Source organism: Ovis aries, chromosome 15 (genome assembly GCF_016772045.2).
Source record: "Ovis aries strain OAR_USU_Benz2616 breed Rambouillet chromosome 15, ARS-UI_Ramb_v3.0, whole genome shotgun sequence".
Classification (NCBI taxonomy): domain Eukaryota; kingdom Metazoa; phylum Chordata; class Mammalia; order Artiodactyla; family Bovidae; genus Ovis; species Ovis aries.
The window spans coordinates 79609953-79628323 of NC_056068.1; the positions used below are offsets into that span (position 1 = coordinate 79609953).

At 56.9% G+C, this 18371-nt stretch overlaps 1 protein-coding gene and 1 pseudogene across 2 annotated transcripts; both read left to right on the top strand.

Annotated features, from left to right (window-relative positions):
* Window positions 1–1053: 1053 nt before the first annotated feature.
* Window positions 1054–2818, top strand: LOC101120693 (large ribosomal subunit protein uL4-like; annotated as a pseudogene).
* A 999-nt stretch (window positions 2819–3817) lies between these two features.
* SMTNL1 (smoothelin like 1) lies at window positions 3818–18025 on the top strand. 2 transcript variants are annotated; one of them, XM_027979788.2, is made up of 8 exons: window positions 3818–3865; window positions 9200–9879; window positions 10087–10219; window positions 10521–10572; window positions 12231–12392; window positions 12539–12653; window positions 12811–12962; window positions 17789–18025. In XM_027979788.2, exons 2-8 carry the CDS (start codon window positions 9202–9204, stop codon window positions 17931–17933), a joined length of 1437 nt encoding a protein of 478 aa, XP_027835589.2. In that variant the 5' UTR covers window positions 3818–3865; window positions 9200–9201; the 3' UTR covers window positions 17934–18025. The 2 variants fall into 2 exon arrangements, with proteins under 2 accessions (XP_027835589.2, XP_027835591.2); XM_027979790.2 differs by having other exon boundaries at window positions 12234–12392.
* The last annotated feature ends 346 nt before the right edge of the window (window positions 18026–18371 follow it).

Genomic DNA, 18371 nt, shown 5'->3' on the forward strand with positions numbered 1-18371 from the left:
TCATTTTTATAACCGTTACCCAGATCAAGATAGAAGATACTTCTGGCACCCTAAAAAGTTATCTCATGTCCCTTCCCAGTCGATATCTCCTCTCCTTCAGTGAACCTCTATTCTGACTCCTATCAGCATCAATTAGTTCTGCCTACTCTTGAACTTCATGTAAGTGAAATTATACATTATTTTCTGTTTGTGCCTCACCTCTTTAGCTCAACGTAGCATCAGTGAGATTTCAGCCATACCATCATGCACATCTCTTATCCACTTTTCTTTATTGTTGTCTGGTGTTTGACTGTATAAATCAGCCATAATGCATTTATCTGTGCTCCTGTTGATGAACTTGTGGGTTGTTTCCAGTTTGGGCTATTATGATAATACTGCAATGTACATTACTGTACATATGTTATCCTGGTTTTTGCTTTTGAAAACAGTATAAATATATGGAATATTAAGAAATTACATGGAAAAGGAGATGGGTTCTTGCAAGAAGAATCTGCTTCCTAGATGGGATTTTTAAAATTAGATTTTATGAATGATTGTGTAACTGTATGATTCCATTTAAATCACATTCTGAAAATGACAAAACTATAGCGATGAGAGAAAGGATTAATGAGATTGCCTAGGGTTAGAGTTGGTGAGAGAGGGAGGGAAGTGTGCCTAAGGGAATAACACAAGGCAGATCTTTGTGTGGGTGAAATGGTTCCGTGTCCTGATTGTGGGTGGAGGTTTTATACAAATCTAAGCTGTCATAATACCATACAAGCCATCATATCAAGGCCAACTTCCTTGTTTTGATATTGCATATAGTTATGTAAGATTCAGCTTTCAGTGGATAAATCTTAAGCAAAATGTAACCTTCAGTTCCCTTTCTGTACTACTTATATAACTTCCTATAAACCTATAATTATTTCAAAATAAAGTTTTAAAAATCATTACAAAACAAACAGAAAATAACGTATCTAATCCATGACAGTTGCTCAATAATAATAAAGTGTTGGGTTTTTTTTGGAGTTTCATTTATTTGGGCAAAGTTTAAAAGTACGGAAAACGTTTCCTGTGGGAGCTGCCGGGTTGAGAGGAGCATGGCCTTCTCTCCCCACCATGGCGTGTGCTCGTCCACTGACCCCAGTGTGCTCCGAAAAGGGGGGGTCCTCTGGCAAAAATGTCACTTTGCCTGCTGTGTTCAAGGCTCCCACAGGACCAGATAGTGTGAACTTGGTTCACACCAACTTGCGCAAAAGCAACAGACAGCCCTCTGCTGCCAGTGGGTCAGCAGGCCATCGAACCGGTGCCGAGTCTCGGGGTGCCGGCAGAGCTGTGGCTCGAATTCCCAGGGTTCCAGGAGGCGGGACTCCCCGTTCTGGCCAGGGTGCTTCTGGAAATATGTGTTGTGGGGGCCGCCTGTTTGCGCCAACCAGGACCTGACAACGCTGGCGCCGCAGAGCGAGTATAGCGCAGCAGTGATGAGCCATCTCCTCTGCGCCAGCCGCCTCAGCCTCGCCACCGCTGGCCATGCCGAGGTCACCGTGCAGAGGAAGCTCCTGAACTTCCTTTGGTGGCTGAAGATAAAGTTGAAAGCTACAAGAAGACCAAGCAGGCTGTTTTGCTTCTGAAGAAACGGAAGGCCTGGAACGATATCAAAAAGGTCTACGCTTCTCAATGAATGAGAGCTGGCAAAGGCAAAATGAGAAACCGTCGCCGTATCCAGCGCAGGGGACCCAGCCTCATCTATAACGAAACATCCCTGGAATTACTCTGCTTAATGGAAGCAAGCTGAACATTTTGAAACTTGCTCCTGGCGGTCATGTGGGGCGTTTCTGCATTCGGGCTGAAAGCACTCTCCGAAAGTCAGATGAGCTGTGTGGCACTCAGCATCAAGCAGCCTCCCTGAAGAGTAACTACAACCTCCCCATGCACAAGATGCTCAATGCAGACCTCAGCAGACTCGAAAAGCCCAGAAATCCAAAGAGCACTCTGAGCACCACCCAAGAAGATTCATTGCAAGGTCCTGAGAAAGAATGCACTGGAAAACCTGAGGCTCACTTTGAAGCCGAACCCACACGCCAAGACCATGCGCCGGAACGCCATTCTTCGACAGGCCAAGAACCGCAAAGTCCACCTGGATAAGGCGGCGGCAGCGCTAGAAGCCAAATCAGATGAGAAGGGGGCTCGGCGCAAGAAGCCTGCAGTGGGAAGAAAGGCCGCAGGGCACCAAGAAACCAGCAGCTGAGAAGCAGCCCGCGGGAAAGAAGGCCGCCCCAGAGGAAAAGGAGGCTGCTGCGCACACGTACACTGGCTTACTCCGTAAGTGCCAGCTCATTTTGAATAAAAACCTGGACAGAGAAGCAAGGAGAAACATGAAAAATAAGTAAAAGTCCAGAAGAGTGGCGAGCACGGTGTACTGAATTTTCAGATACTAATCACCCATCACAGGACTTGACAGTTGTCAGCATTTAGCCGTATTTTCTCCATCGAACTGTATCTCTAACAGATGAAATCTGTTTTCCACAATGCAGTTTTCAGGCCCTTAAAGTTATAGACGTCTTCACGCTAAGCACGGCTGGCAATGAACAACATTGCACCATTCAACCGCTGGTGCCCAAATCGGGCTCTCAGATCATGCCAGGCAGAAGCCCCCGAGTGTTCATTTCATATTTAGGCTAGCTAAAGCATTTCTTATCTAATGCCTATCTGGTGAGCACCCCCTCTGACCCAGGCAATTTGCTGGGCCCCGGGCATATAGCCGTGAGCAGGAAGGTAGAGCCTACCTACCGGCGCTCAGAGTCCAGAGAGAAACTCCAGCGACACATGAATACAGTGACTTTGGATTTCAAGAAATACACAAGAAGGAAATAAACTATGCGGAGATGATGGAGAGGAACTCAAGGTCACGGGAGGCCTCCAGGAGGAAATGAAATTTGAGAACAGAAGACAGTCTTGCAAAGAGCAGGAGCGGAAAGGTGGTAGTCCTGAGTACAGATAGCAATCGATTTATTGAAGGAATTACGGAGGCCAGGATGGCTGAAGTGGTGGGGATGGTGTGGGGGGGGTTGGGGGGGGGTGGGGGGGTTGGGGGAGTCCCAGCTTTGTAAGTCACAGCCCCCCTCACACATTCTCCAAAAGCAGTTCCCTTCTTAGACCGCAGGACCCCTGGAGAAGGTGAAGAAAGATGTTCTGTTTTTCGGAGCAAAAATCTCAATTCAGCACAAAAATTTGCTCTGAGCCTATTGTGTCCTGGTCACTTCGGCTCAAAATAGAGCTCGGTTTGTATCAGCTGGACTCGCAAGCCGTGAGCTTGGACCCTCTCCCTTCTCTCTGCCCCTCCCCCACCCCACCCATCGGGGGCCCCCGAGACAGGTCCCGATGGCAGCTGTCCACTCACCCCCTCCCTCGCCAACCTCCCATAGCTGCTTTAGTCCGAGGACGGGTAAAGGGACTGTTTAACGGAGCGTGGAGGGCAGAGAGGTGCAGGACCTGGGCTCTGGGTGGGCAGGGGAGGCCGGACGGCTGGCGACCATGCTCCACAGGGGCCTTGGGGGCCGCCCAGGCCGGGCGAGGACAAGGGGAAGGAATCGGGCCCAGGATGGATGTGGGCCCGGGCAGGCAGGAGGGCCCGGCAGTGATTGAAAGGTGCCACCTGTCAGCGCTCCACGGGAAACCCGAGCCTCCCCGTCCAGGGGGAGTGTTGTACCAACAGGGTAGTAAACAATGCTAGTCCGTGGCCCCGGGCCCTTGCAGTGGGGGGGTCGGGGGAAAGGTGAGGGGAAGGTGGGGGCTAGAAGCCCGGGGGCTTAAAGACAGCCCGGGAGAGACACCGCTCAGCTCGAGGAAGGAGACGGCTCCAGGACCCCAGACAGAGGCCCCACAGGTAGGCGAAGCCCTGCGCCCCTTTCCAAGCAGCCCCTCCGTCTGCCGACCCCTCTGCCCACCTCCAAGGGCAGGAGCCTCTGAGCAGTGGCCCTGGTTGGAGAAACCCTCTCTGACTCTCTCCATCACTATGCCAACTCTTTTGAGCTCCCGTCTCTTCTGTCCTGATGGGCAGAGAGGGCCTCGGAGACTTCCGAGTCCAGTTGGGGTGGGAGGCGGCATCTCTGAGCAGCTGAGGGGGCATCTACGAGGGATGTGGCTGGCTGGAGGACCACCGGAAGACAGACCGAGCGGCAGAGGTTGTGGAGGTGTCAGCAGAGCCTCCCAGCACCGTCTCCACTACGTGGGGCTTGGAACTCAGGCTCCCGGCTGCTTTGCCTTCCCGTCTGCCAAGGCAAACAGGAAGAGACGGAAGCTGCCCCAGCGGGCACAAAGCCGGGGCAGAATGAAGGCTTCCTGGGCAGGGCAGGCGGACGGAGGCTACCGCGCGCTTGGAAGCGAGAGCCGACCTCCTCAGCCACATCTGACGGCCCTCCTGGGCCCCCTCACCCTGGCTGAGCACCTTCCACGGGACCCTGGCTGAGGAGCCAATGGGGGCAGCGTCTCCGGCAGAAGCTCTGGGCTGGTCGTCAGGAGACCAGGGTTCTACATACAGTTTGGCCATTTAATTGTCCTGAGCACCACTATAGTCAAGGGATTTCCACTCCTTGATCCTCAAATCCCTCCATCTGTAAAACGGGGCCAATAACGCCTATTCCGAGGGGTTAGAGTGAGGAAGCGGGGAGGTATAGGAGGGCGCCCGCGGTGCAAGCTGTAGAATTGTTAGTGCTGGAGTGTGTGTGTGTGTGAGTCATGCCTGACGCTTTGTGACCCCGTGGACTGTAGCCCACCAGGCTCCTCTGCCAATGGGATTTTCCAGGCAAGAATACTGGAGTGGGTTGCTGTTCCCTTCTCCAGGGGATCTTCCTGACCCAGGGATCAAACCCAGGTCTCCTGCCCCGCAGGCAGATTCCTTTCCATCTGAGCCACAGGGAAGCCACTGCTGGGGTGGGTGGTGGTATCCTAGCAGCTCAGTGTTCTGTGTTTCTGCACTTCTTGGCTATTTCCGACAGGCCTGGAGGGTGGAGAGCTGAGGTGAGAAACACGCAGGATGGCTGAGGGGTGTGTGTGTGTGTGTGTGTGTGTGTGTGTGTGTGTGTGTGTACACGCCTGCCCTTCCCCTCCACAGTGCTGTGTGTGCGACATGTGGATGTAGGGTAAGACGGCTGCAGGGCTCAGCTGCGTCTTAGCTTATCACTGCCACACTTTGAGGCATAAAAACGGCTCATCATCTTACCGGTGTTCAGTTCTTTTGCCTTGTCTTACCAACTAAATGCCCTCCTGGCTGAGTCAGGACCTTAATCTGGCCCAGGGCAGGGCAGGAGCCAACCTACGCCACACAAGCTGATGTATGCCGCGTCCTCCTTCTGTGCCAGGAGCACCCCCAACTACGCTCTATGCATTGGCTTTCTTAACCCTCCACCATCCCTATGAGCTGAGACCTATTTTTATCTCCAGAACTCAAAACCCAGGCAGGGTAAGAAGCTTGCTCAAGGTCGCAGTGGGAGCTTGGAATCCCCTCATAGGAAGCTGAAGCATCAGTGATTTTCACCAGTGCGCCATACCACCTTCCAAACGAGCGCAAGGCAGGGATGGGGCGTGTGGACCATTTAGGCCAGCGTTCACTATAGTTTCTCTGCTAGAGGTGGCATTGCTCAAGAGGGCGGCAGAGGCGCCTCAGCATTGCTATTCAGTCGTTCAGTCGTGTCCATCTCTCTGCGACCCCATGGACTGCAGCACGCCAGGCCTCCCTGTCCTTCACCATCTCCCGGAGTTTACTCAAAATCATGTCCATTGAGTCAGTGATGCCATCCAACCATCTCATCCTCTGTCATCCCCTTCTCCTCCTGCCCCTCAATCTTTCCCAGTATCAGGGTCTTTTCCAATGAGTCAGCTCTTCACATCAGGTGGCCAAAGTATTGGAGCTTCAGCTTGAGCATCAGTCCTTCCAATGAACAGCCAGGACTGATTTCCTTTAGGATGGACTGGTTGGATCTCCTTGCAGTCCAAGGGACTCTCAAGCGTCTTCTCCAACCCCACAGTTCAAAAGCATCAGTTCTTCAGTACTCAGCCTTCTTTGTGGTTCAACTCTCACATCTGTACCAGGGAAGCCTGTGGAAATTAGGGCCTCCTAAGACATTAATAGGGCTTCCCAGGTGGTGCCAGTGGTAAAGAACCCGCCTGCCCCTGCAGGAGGAGAAAGAGACTCGGGGCAGAGATTATCTCAGAGTAGATAAAGCAAAATGGAAAGAAAACTCGAAAAAGAAAACCCAAGGCCAAATATGTTTGGCGAAAAATGAGTTAAAGGAAGCTAAACAAAGTTAAGATTTCTTCACCATGGGGTATCTGGACTCTAAGGGCTAACGAAGCTGTAAGACTCTAAAACGGTTAAGAGTAGGCTGTTTCTGGAACAATCTTAGCCAGTGAACACCCTCCTGTACCCGACGCATCCTTCATTAATGTCTTGTTCACTCACTAGGTCGTGTCCGACTCTGTGACCCCATGGACTGCAGCCCACCAGGCTCCTCTGCCTGTGGAATTTTCCAGGCAAGAATACTGCAGTGGGGTGCCAGTTCCTTCTCCAGGGGATCTTCCAGACCCAGGGATCGAACCCGAGTCTCTTTCGCCTCCTGCCTGGGCAGGCGGGTTCTTTACCACTGGCACCACCTGGAAAGCCCTATTAATGTCTTAGGAGGCCCTAGTTTTCCACAGGCTTCCCTGGTAGCTCGGGGGGTAAAGAATCCACCCATAATGCAGTAGACCCCAGTTCAATTTCCTGCATCAGGAAGATCCCCTGGAGGAGAGAATGGCTGCCCACTCCAGTATTCTTGGGCTTCCCCGGTGGCTCAGCTGGTGAAGAATCCTCCTGTAAGGTGGGAGACCTGGGTTTGACCCCTGGGTTGGGAGGATTCCCTGGAGAAGGGTTAGGCCACCCACTCCAGCATTCTTGAGCTTCCCTGGTGGCTCAGCTGGTAAAGAGTCCGCCTGCAATGTGGGAGACCTGGGTTGGGAAGATCCCCTGGAGGAGGGCGTGGCAACCCACTCCAGTATTTTTGCCTGGAGAATCCCCACGGACAGGAGCCTGGTGGGTTACAGTCCATGGGGTTGCAAAGAGTCAGACACGACTGAGCGACTGAGCAGACCACGGTTTTCCACAGAACACAGTTTGCCAACTTGATCCAGACCAGCCCCATCTGTGTTGGAAGTGAAGACTCTCCAGAGAGGCAAGGAGCCTCGCTCCGGTCCCAAGCTCGGGGCTGAGGTCAGGGCAAGCGCCTAGCTCCCTGCCGATGGGCGTTCCATCTCCCGGCTTCACTGACTTCCCTCCAGCTTTAACTCATGGCCAGGGCTGTGAACCATGGGCTGTAACGGGAGCAATGGAATTGAAGGGCAGCGGGAGCATCTTTGAAAGTCCCAGCCCGCTTCCTGGGGAAACTGTGGGCGACTGAACCAGGGACCCCCAGAGCCCGAATGGCTAGCAGGAACAGGGCCCCGGCCCTCGTATGCCCGTCTTCCCGCCTCTGTCCCAACTGCCCAGGTGACAGGGTACTGTACCCAGAGTGACGGCTCTGCAGGGCGCAGGAGGTATTTTTAGCCAGTGACAGCAACGTCTGCTTCTTTTACTGCCTGAGTCATGCCCTGAACATTATTCGGGGATTATTTTCTCGTAAACAGACCCCCCAAGAAGGGCAGAAGGAGCTGGCTCTATCCCCCCACCCAGCTATTTTCGTAGCTGGGACAGCACAGCCATCCCTCAGTGTCAGTGGGGAAGCAGTCCCAGCCTCTCTGGTGGACACTAAGATCTGCGGATGCTCTCGTCTCTCACATGAAACGGGGCAGCGTCTGCTTATAACCTACACGGTCCTTCCTGATACTGTAAGTCAGCTCGAGATCGCTTGCAATACCCAGTACAATGAAAATGTTATGTAAACAATTGTTAATGACAGTGTAAATGCTACGTAAATAGTTGGAGCGCCTGCAATTCAAGTTTTGCCTTTTGGAATTTTCTGGACTTTTTTTTTTCCCCAAATATTTTCCATCTGAGGTTGGTTCAGTCCACTGAGCCCGAGGACACGAAGGCTGACTGTACATACAGTGCTTGAGGAGGAAGCCTCACGCTGAAGCAGCACGCGCTCCATTTCCTCCCACCCCCGGCAGCTGGAGGATCAGACTTCCCTGCGGAAGTTCATCAGGGAGGGCACATATCTGTTCTTCACCAAAGGGAGCTCTGCCAGACCCAGGGCCAGCTCTTCAGAGACTCACACACAGCCTGGCAGAGACCCAGACCCCATGCAGGCCCAGGGCTCCCCAAATCTCAGGCATCCTTACGCCATCTCTGCGGCTTAGGTATCTTATATCCTGCTTTCCTGAACGTCTTCCTTCGAATTAGCTGATTTTAACTTCAATAAATGCATTTATAAAAGAAACTTTATATCACTATTGGAAATGGAAACTCCACGTCACTGGCCAGAAATAGATCGTAACTGTAAAAATAAATCCAACTGGAATCAAAGCAGTCTTCTTTGATTCTATCTAGAGACTCCTGTCTGCTTTGGGCTCTGAGCCTGCGGGCCCTGCGGACAGCTCCCTCCATCAACAGGGAGGAGGGACAACCGTGCAGGGATGCGAGTGTCAAACTGTAACCACCTCCCTGACTTATTCCAAAAGGGGCCAAATCTTTGCAAAGGCATTATGTGACTCTGTTTTTTTTAAGTGTTTTTGTTTATTTATTTGCCTTTAGCTGTACCCGGTCTCTGCTGCTGTGCCCAGGCTCTCTCTAGTGGCAGCGAGTGGGGGTACCCTTCCCTGCGGTGCCTGCGGCTTCTCTTGTGATGGCTCTGGGGCCCCAGAGTGTGGGCTCGGTAGTCGTGGTCCAAGGGCTTAACTGCCCCTCCGCATGTGGAATCTTCTCCTACCAGGCATCAACCCGTGTCCCCTGCATTGGCAGGCGGATTCTTAACCACTGGACCACCAAGTCCTGACCCAGTGTTCTTTAAAGCCCAAGTCACAACCTGCAGAGGACCCTTCCGTGGACATCAAGTAAACAGAGCTGGCCCAACACCCCATTTCGGGGGAAGTGGTGCCCTCCCCCTTCATTTAACCAGGCGGAAAGTGGGTGCTGGTGTCTCATGTCCAAGCAATGGGGGCCCTGGGACTGAAGTGCAGGCGTCTGGACTCCAGGGCCTTCACCTGGAGAGAGGGGGCATGACCGGGTGTGTCTGTCTTCTCTTTCCAGAGATGGAGCAGAAGGCGGGGAAGGCCTCTGAGGACGGGGCCACTGTCCCCCCAGCCGCGGACGCCCCGGAGACCGCGGGAGGTGGCGGCTCTGCGGAGGAGGAGGCCGCAGGCCCCGCTGAGAGCGCCGCCAGAGCAGGGCCGGCCGCGGCGGGGCAGCAGGAGCGGGCCCCGGCCGAGGACGGCGTCTCCGCTGAATGCCCGGCAGACGGGCTGGGTGAGGCCGAGGCGGAATCCCAAGGCGAGGCTGAGCTTCAGCAGGAAGACCGGGGGCAGGGAGCGGCCACCGCGGCCCCTCGGAAGACCGCCAGGAAAGAGCAGGCCGACTCTGCGCCCGCGGGGGCTGCAGCGGACGGGGAGGGCGCGGCGGCCGCTGGGCAGCGGAGCGCCGATGAGAGAGCGGCCAGGCCCGGGTCTAGGGAGACAGTCGACGCGAGCGGAGAGGCCCGGGCTGAGCTGAAGCAGCCTTCCGGGGCGCAGGAGGCCGAGGCTGGAGGCGGGGAGGCCGAAGGGCCGGGCGAGGCCGCCGCGGCCCCTCAGGAGGAGGGCGGCCAGACGGAGGAGCCCCAGGCTGAAGCCCAGGAGGAGGCCGGCGCGCCAGCGGCCCAGCTGGACTCTCCGAAGGCCGCCGAGGCGGACGCGGCCAAGCCCGAGCCACAGGAGGAGGCGACGGAGGGGGTGGTGAGTGAGGGAGCGGAGAGGAGGGAGGGGGCCCCACGGCGGTCCAGAGCCCCCCCAAGCAAGCCCCTGTCCCGCTTTACTCCTCGGGGAAAGTCTGAGGGCCTGGGTGGGGGCAGGTGGGGGAAGCCGTGCTGGGCCCGGGCTGCCTTCTAGATCTTTCTGAAGCCTCGGGCAGGCACGAGCCCACCCAGTGCTCGTTCGTTCCAGGAGCCAGGCGGTCCTGATGACGAGCAGGACCAGGGTGCGGGGGCAGAGGCTGAGGACGGGGCAGGGGGGCCTCCCAACTCCCCGGAGGGATGGCCCGAGAGCCCCACGGAGGAGGGCGGCAGCGCCAGCCCAGGTGAGGGGGCGCCTGGAACCCACCTGCTGCAGGGCTGGCCTGGGGGGATGTGTGGGGGGCGTGGCCAGGAGCCCACCTGCTGCAGGGCTGGCCCGGGGGTGTGGGGGGGCGTGGCCAGGAGCCCACCTGCTGCAGGGCTCACTGGGGGGCGTGCAGGGCCCTCAGGAGCCCACCTGCTGCAGGGGCCACCCTGGGGGGCATGGGGGGGAGGGGCCAGGAGCCCATCTTGCTGTAGGGCCTGCCTGGGGCCGGGGCAGGCCGCAGTCACCCCGCTTCCCTCCTTCCTGTTCCTCTCCCTCAGAGGGGCTGAGCCCAGACACTGCCGCTTCTGAAGAACCCGGTCCTTCAGCCAGGTAATGTCAAACGCTGGAGCCCCAGCTCCCCTCCGCACCACAACCTGATCCCTTCAAAGCCTGGTGTCCCCTGAGACTGGGCCTCCAGCATCTAGTCTCGAGATATGCCAGGAATATTGCTGCCCCCTAGCTCAGGGCAACCCACTCCAGTGTTCTTGCCTGGAGAATCCCGGGGACAGGGGAGCCTGGTGGACTGCCATCTATGGGGTCGCACAGAGTCAGACACGACTGAAGCGACTTAGCAGCAGTAGCAGCAGCTCAGGGCAGAGCCTGGGAAGTGAGAAGAGCTGGAGCCGGGAGCAAAGGGCAGTGGAGCATCCCTGGTTGGCCTCCCACCCAGTGCTGAAGAAGCCTCCTCTCCAGCACCCCTAGGATTCTTCATGGGAGCCCCCAGTCTTGTCTGTCTCCGCAGTCTCAGCATCACCAGTCGTGTGTGAGCAGAAAGCCTGAGTCTGGACAGCGACGCTGCCACTTGCTGTCTTAGTTGTTAGGTTGGTCCTGCCTGACTCTTTGGGACTCCATGGACTGTAGTCCACCAGGCGCCTTTGTCCATGGGATTTCCCAGGAAAGAGTACTGGAGTGGGTTTGCCATCTCCTCTTCCAGGGGATCTTCCCGACCCAGGGATGGCACTCGAGTCTCCTGCCCCCGCAGCCGGTTTTTTTTTTTTTTAACCGCTGAGCCCCCGGGGAGGCCCCACTGTCTGACCGTGGCTGTATCGCTCCCCCCTTCTCCCCTGGGAAGTGGGCACAGTCAGGGCACCTGCCTCAAAGGCTTCTCGTGAGGCTCAGATGACGTCTGTGTATAAAACACTCAGCCTGACGCCTGGGGCCTGAAAGGTGCTGGGTAACACGAGAGCCTTCCTCTTGCCAGGACACAAATTTTGTTGTTAAAAAAGCCTGCCTTTATTTTGAGCTGAAAGTCACCTCCATGTGACTGTCTTAGGGAAAGGTGCCTGGTGAGTGCTCACATTCCCCTTCTTACAGAGGCCTTAGACCCACCTTGTCAGGTACCTGTGCCCACTATACAGATGAGGAAGCTGAGGCTCAGAGAAGTGACGTGACAGTCCCAAGTTGTTGTTCAGTCACCAAGTCGCACCTGACTCTTTGTGACCCCATGGAAATCAGCACGCCAGGCCTCCCTGTCCATCACCAACTCGTGGAGTTTTCTCAAACTCATGTCCATTGAGTCGGTGATGCCATCCAGCCATCTCATCGTCTGCCGTCCCCTTCTCCTCCTGCCCTCAATCTTTCCCAGCAGCAGGGTCTTTTCCAATGAGCCAGTTCTTCGCATCAGGTGGCCAAAGTATTGGAGTTTCAGCTTCAGCATCAGTCCTCCCAGTGAATATCTAGGGTTGATTTCCTTTAGGATGGACTGGTTTGACAGTCCCAATGGCAAGTAAGTCACATGGCAAATAAGAGGCCTAGGCAGGATTGGAACTCAGGTCAGACTTCAGATGTGCGCTAGTTCTAACCTACGCAGTCAGACTGAACTTCACTCTTCCTTCCCAGCGCCTCCCAGTGCTGGGTCTGGAGGCATGTGTGTGAGGCGGGACAGTAGCTCTGTAGCCTCTTGGGCCGGCAGGGACCACTGCCCAGCCAACCTCCTCCCTGCAGAGGCGCGTCCCAGCCCCCCTCACGCTCCTCTGAACGTTTCCAAGCAGTGACTCTTCGCCCAGCGATGTGCCCCAGAGCCCCACGGAGCCCCCTCCGTCAGAGGAGAAGAAGAAGGAGAAGGCTCCAGAGCGCAGAGTGTCCGCTCCTACCCGTCCCCGGGGACCCCGAGCTCAGAACCGCAAGGCCATCGTGGACAAGTTCGGGGGGTAGGCTTTGGGCAAGGGGCTGGCGGGGCTGAACTGGTGGAAGGGTGGGGCGGGGGAGCAGCCCCAGAGGGACATCTGATGGGTCCCCCCCCCGCCCCGGGAGGACTGCCGTCTGATGGGACCCCCCTTCCCGCCCCGGCGCACAGGGCGGCCGCGGGCCCCACGGCCCTGTTCCGGAACACCAAGGCGGCGGGCGCGGCGGTGGGCGGCGTTCGGAACATGCTGCTGGAGTGGTGCCGCGCCATGACCAGGAACTATGAGGTGCGCGGGCGGCGGCCGTGCGGGGGCTCCGGCGGGGCTGGGCGCGGGCGGCGGCCGTGCGGGGGCTCCGGCGCGGCGCGGGCGACAGTGCCTGGGGGTCCGGGGGCCCGGGGGTGCCGGGCGCAGGCCCCTGACGCGGCTCCGGGCCGCCCCGCAGCACGTGGACATCCAGAACTTCTCCTCGAGCTGGGGCAGCGGCATGGCCTTCTGCGCGCTCATCCACAAGTTCTTCCCCGACGCCTTTGACTATGCGGCGCTGGACCCCGCGCAGCGCCGCCACAACTTCACGCTCGCCTTCTCCACCGCAGAGTAAGCCGGGCTGGGGGCGCCGAGCGGCGGGGACCCGGGCCGGGGCCGGAGAGGGACGGTCAGGCCGAGCCCGTGGCCGCAGCTCCTTGAACCCGACAGATTTCCTATTCTATTTTATACTATTTTATTTTTTGGCCCTTCCGCGTTGCATGTGGAATCTTAGTTCCTCAACCAGGGATCAAACCTTCACTCTTGGCGTTGGAAGCACAGAGTCTAAATCACTGGCCCACCAGGAAAGTCCCGTGACTCACACTCTAAAGAGAGAGACAGCAAATACACATACATGCGGAATAAAATGTGAGGGGACAGGCGGACAAAATGCAGGCCGGTGAGAGATAAAGGAGGGGAAGACTGGGAGTTTGCAGAGATCTGGGGCCAGATTCTGACCCTGACTTTTGTTAGCTGTGTCATCCGAGCCTCTATATTCTGACCTTTAAAATGGGCATGACATTCGGCAGGGCTGTGATGAGAATTAATAATTAAAGTCCCTATCACAGTGCCTAACCCATGGCAAACATTTCAAAAACAAAAATCCTAGCTGCTGTTCCTGTACTAAAATGAATGATATCACAATTGATACACATTTTTAAAATTAATTTATTTTTGGCTGCACGGACTTTCTCCAGTTACGATGAGCAGCGGCGACTCTTCTTCATGTGGCACTCAAGCTTCTCTTGTCCAGGCTCTAGGCTCTTGGGCTTCAGCAGTTGTGGCTGGCCCACAGACTTAGTTGCCCGGAGGCATGTGGAGTCACCCCAGACCAGGGACTGACTCCATGGTCCCTGCCCTGGAGGGTGGATTCCCAACCACAGGACTGCCAGGGAAGCCCCTGTGATGATACTCGTTATCCGCTGTGGGACCTGGAGGGAGATTTATTGCTGAGGTTCACACAGCTGGGTGCTGGGGCTGCAGAGGGATGGGAAAGGGGTGGACTAGACAGACAGGAGGGGTGTGAGAAGCAGCGGGGCCCAGGGAAGACCCTGAGAGGCGAACACAAGGCTGCCAGGCGGTGGGGAGCGGAGGCATTCTCCCCATCCAAAGCCTCAAAGCCGGACTGGGCCAGAGGCTTCCACCTCTACCCCAGAGGTCCCACGATGGCCTTGAGGCTCTCCAGGGGCTCATGCCTGGCTCACGCATCCTTTCCTGCCTGGGGGAGGCTTCTGAGCCACCCGGTCTGGGCAGAGGGTGTCATCCACAAGGACAGCTCTGAGGCCTGGGAAGGGACGGCTGAGGGCACTTCTGCAGGCCCAGAGAAGGGAGCAAGTCACTGGGGATGTTGGCAGCATCTTGGTCCGGGAGGCCAAGCCCTCTGGCGAGTTCAGGCCTGGCCACCAACCCTTGGGGAAGCCTGGGGCAGCCACCCTCCCCCTCTGGGTCTCTGTGTTCCCATCGGCAAAACCAGTTGGCTGACACTGACCGGCGCTTCTCAGATGGGTCCCCCACCCCACCGGCAGCTTCTTCAAACAAAACAGTAAGTGGATGCCCAACCCAGTAAACAGATGTAAGGGTGGCTTTTGTAGGCTGGGAGGGCCTCCTGGGGCACCCCAGATCAGTGTCCAACCCCCCTCCTAGGATGGTCCTGAAGCATGTCTCCTGGGCCCTTGGGCACTAGATGCCTTTGTAGGCTGGGAGGGCCTCCCGGAGCACCCCAGATCAGCGTCCAACCCCCCTCCTAAGATGGTCCTGAAGCATGTCTCCTGGGCCTTCGGGCACCAAGGATGCCTTTGTAGGCTGGGAGGGGCTCCCGGAGCACCCCAGATCAGCATCCAACCCCCCTCCTAGGATGGTCCTGAAGCATGTCTCCTGGGCCCTCGGGCACCAAGGATGCCATCTGAAAACTCCCAGACTTGGTGCTCCAGAAGTGCTTCCCAAGTGGCTCAGTGATTTTTTTAAAAAACCTGCCTGCCAATGCAGGAGACACCAAGAGACCCGGGTTCAGTCCCTGGGTCGGGAAGATCTCCAGGAGGTGGTGGTTTAGTCTCTAAGTCGTGTCAGACTCTTGAGACCCATGGACTATAGCCCGCCAAGCTCCTCTGTCCACGGGATTTTCCAGGCAAGAATACTGGAGTGGATTGTGGTTTCCTTCTCCAGGGGATCTTCTCGACCCAGGGACTGAATCCGGGCCTCCTGCGCTGCAGGCAGATTCTTTACTGAAATGGCATCCAGCTCCAGTGTTCTTGCCTGGAGAATCCCATGGACAGAGGAGCCTGGCAGGCTGCAGTCCGTGGGGTCACAAAGAGCCAGACTCAAGGAGTACACCTGCACACATGCGGAGCTGGTGCTCCGGAAAGCCCCTTCCGGTTTCACATTATCCTGCCCTGGGGTGGGGGCAGTGCCCTGGGGTGGGGGTGAAGGGGTCGGGAGCCCCATGTCCTGCTCTGAGCTCGGAAGCACCTTTAAGGGTCATGACAAGCCACGTGAACCAAGCGTGATCAGATGCCAGGCGTCCTGCTAAGCGCTTTCCTTGGATTGTCTGATTTGACCACCATAACGATGCTTGTATGGCTCCCAGCAGGGAGTTATGGGAGGCTGGAGCAGGAGGGCAGTAGCCAACCCGGCCCTGGAAAGGGAAACTCCTGGCTGGGGGTGTGAGCTCTTGGTCACCATCAGAAGGATGTGTGGCTTGGCCCTGACCAGGCGTCCCTGGCCTGTGGCCACAGGTCATTGTCCTGCAGCTGCCAGGCTGTGCGGGTGTGGCTGTGCCATCAGGCATGCAGGATCTTAGTTCTCTGCCCATGGGAGACCGGGAATCACACGCACACCCCTGCCAGTGGGGGCTCCAAGCCCTGACCACTGGACCATGTGGGAAGTCCCCCTCCCTCGCTCTCTGACCCTCGGCAGCTGACGGAACATCTCCTAGGGCTGGGTATGAAGACGAAGAGTGCAAAGTAAGGGGCCCGGCCACAGCTGGCTCCCTTCTAGAAGGCTCCTCTGGTTCCCCGGGAGCCCAGCGCTGGGCCCCTGGGGAGCTTGATTAGTGAGCTGCTGGAGGAGCCCGCCCTGGCTCCCCAGGCCCGGTGGGAATGAAGCGTCCGCCTCTCCTGGGTGGAAACCGCACCTCGACCCATACCCAGGAGCTGACAGCACGGCGTCGGTTGCGGGGAGCTCGTCCCGGGCCTCAAAGCCCTTCAGTCCGTGCTCCTCACCTGCCCCCAGGCCCGTCTGGCTCGGCTCTGAGAGGATGTCCTCCGGGACCCTGGTGGCCCCGCTCGCTGGCACCCTGTGCAGTTGGGCGTACAGCCGGGTGTGTCCGGCAGGCCCGCGGTGGAGTCCCAGCTGAACTGCTCGCTTTGGGCAAACCACCAAGATGCTGTGAGTCTCCGGCTCCCCTTCTGCCGGTTGAACACAGAGGAGTGGAGTGAATGAGAGCATTCAGGAGAAGGCATTCAGAAGCTCCCTGCTGGCCTAGTGGTTCGGATTCCAGGCTTTGACTGCCCTGGGCTGGGCCGGGTCAGTCCCTGTCAGGGAGCTGAGATCCTGTAAGCTGTGCAGCGTGGCCAAAAAAAAAAAAAAAAAAAAAGAGGGGAGAGGGAAACACTTGTTAAGGCTCCCAGCACGTGGTGGCAAGGCCCCAACAGTGCTTAGATCAGATGGTTGGCCTCAGCGAGGCCAGGAGTAGCTCGTGCTCCCAAAGAGCAGCTGGGAAGTTAGGGAAATAGGACTTGCTGCTAAGTTCCATGCAGTTGCTCAAGCACTCCTGCCTCAGGACGTTTGCACCTGCTGTTTTCTGGAACCCCCTTCTTGCAAACATGTACCCGATTTACTTTCCTGAGCTTAAAAGTACTATTTAAGTGAACTTCTCCTATTAAAAACCCCTTAGGGGAACTCTGGGCTTCCCTGGTGGCTCAGATGGTAAAGAGTCTGCCTGCAGTGTGGGAGACCCGGGTTCGATCCCTGGATCGGGAAGATCCCCTGGAGAAGGAAATGGCAACCCACTCCAGTATTCTTGTCTGGAAAATCCCGTGGATGGAGGAGCCTGGTCAGCTACAGCCCATGGGGTTGCAAAGATTTGGACACGACTGAGCGACTTGTTTCTCTCTCTCTTTTCGGGGAACTCCCTGGCGGTCCAGTGGTTAGGAATCTGCGCGCTCACTGCTGAGGGCCCAGGTTCAGTTCTCGGTGAGGGAACTAAAATCCCAGAAGCTGTGAGGCACTGACAATGAGTAAATAAACGCCACCACCAACATATTACAAAAGCAAATCCCCCTGAACACAAACATGTCCTGTCCTTCCCTGCCTTATTTTTCTCTGTAGCATCTCTCATCCTCTGACATACCGTCAATTTGTTTGACGACTGCCTGTGTTCTGCCACGAGAACGTTGATGAGAATGGGGGGTTCTTATTCTGTTCAGTGTTGAACTCCCTGGAAGAACGCCTAGCACGTGGTGCCCCTCAGTGCATGCACAGAGCCTGGCTGAGGTGGAGAGTTGAGGCTGCAAGCCCACACTGTAGCCAGGATTATCGTTCTGTGCTGTTCACTCCTCCCGCGGGGCCTGTCCTTCCAGAGGACGGACACAGGGGCACACAGACGGGTGGGTTACCGCGGAACCCCAGACCGGAGGGCCCCGCTCCCACGTGACGACACGTGGGGCATAAACACACAGGTTTTGGAATCAAAACCTGAGTCTGAGTCTTGACTCCGCTGGGCCTCAGCTGTCTCATCTGTACAATGGGATAGTTGCGCCAGACGAAGTCCCAGCGCTGCCGCACACAGTCCTGCGGGCTTCATCCTTGGGGGGCTGCCCCACCCCGTCCCTTAGACCCCCACCTCTTTCCCTGTCGGCTCTCTGAACCCCACCTCTCACCCCTCCCCGTCTGCCCCTCAGGAAACTGGCCGACTGCGCCCAGCTGCTGGAGGTGGACGACATGGTGCGGCTGGCGGTGCCCGACTCCAAGTGCGTCTACACCTACATCCAGGAGCTGTACCGCAGCCTCGTGCAGAAGGGGCTGGTGAAGACCAAGAAGAAATGAGGGGCTGGCCGGTGCTGGCCCGGAGCCCCCTTCAGCTCCACGGAGGTGGCGGCCCCAGTCTTAACTGCATTAAAGGCTCTTTTGTAAAATCCCGTCTGGCTCCCCGGGGCTCCCTCCCTACCCTGCTGGGGACCTCTCTCACTCTGGGATAAGCAGCCCCGGCTGCCCGCTTTCCTCACCTGAGGTGATTTTCTCAACAACCGTGACAGGCATCTGTGCCAAGAAGCTGTGTGTCCCTGGGCAGTGAGCAAAGCTCTCTGAGCTTCAGCTCGCCATCTGAACGGGGATAATAGCAGCTCAAAATCCCGCAGGTGCTGTGAAGGTTAAATGGGATTACGTAGACAGTATCACTGGCCCAGTGGTCATGATTTTGAGCAAACTCTGGGAGACAGTGGGGGCCGGAGGAGCCTGGCGCGCTGCAGTCCATGGGGTCAAAGA

Coding starts and splice junctions, on each gene's coding strand:
- SMTNL1 (XM_027979788.2), top strand. CDS start 9,202: ATGGAGCAGAAGGCGGGGAAGGCCTCTGAGGACGGGGCCACTGTCCCC. Junction 9,880..10,086: donor AGGAGGCGACGGAGGGGGTG/GTGAGTGAGGGA, acceptor CGTTCGTTCCAG/GAGCCAGGCGGTCCTGATGA. Junction 10,573..12,230: donor GAACCCGGTCCTTCAGCCAG/GTAATGTCAAAC, acceptor AACGTTTCCAAG/CAGTGACTCTTCGCCCAGCG.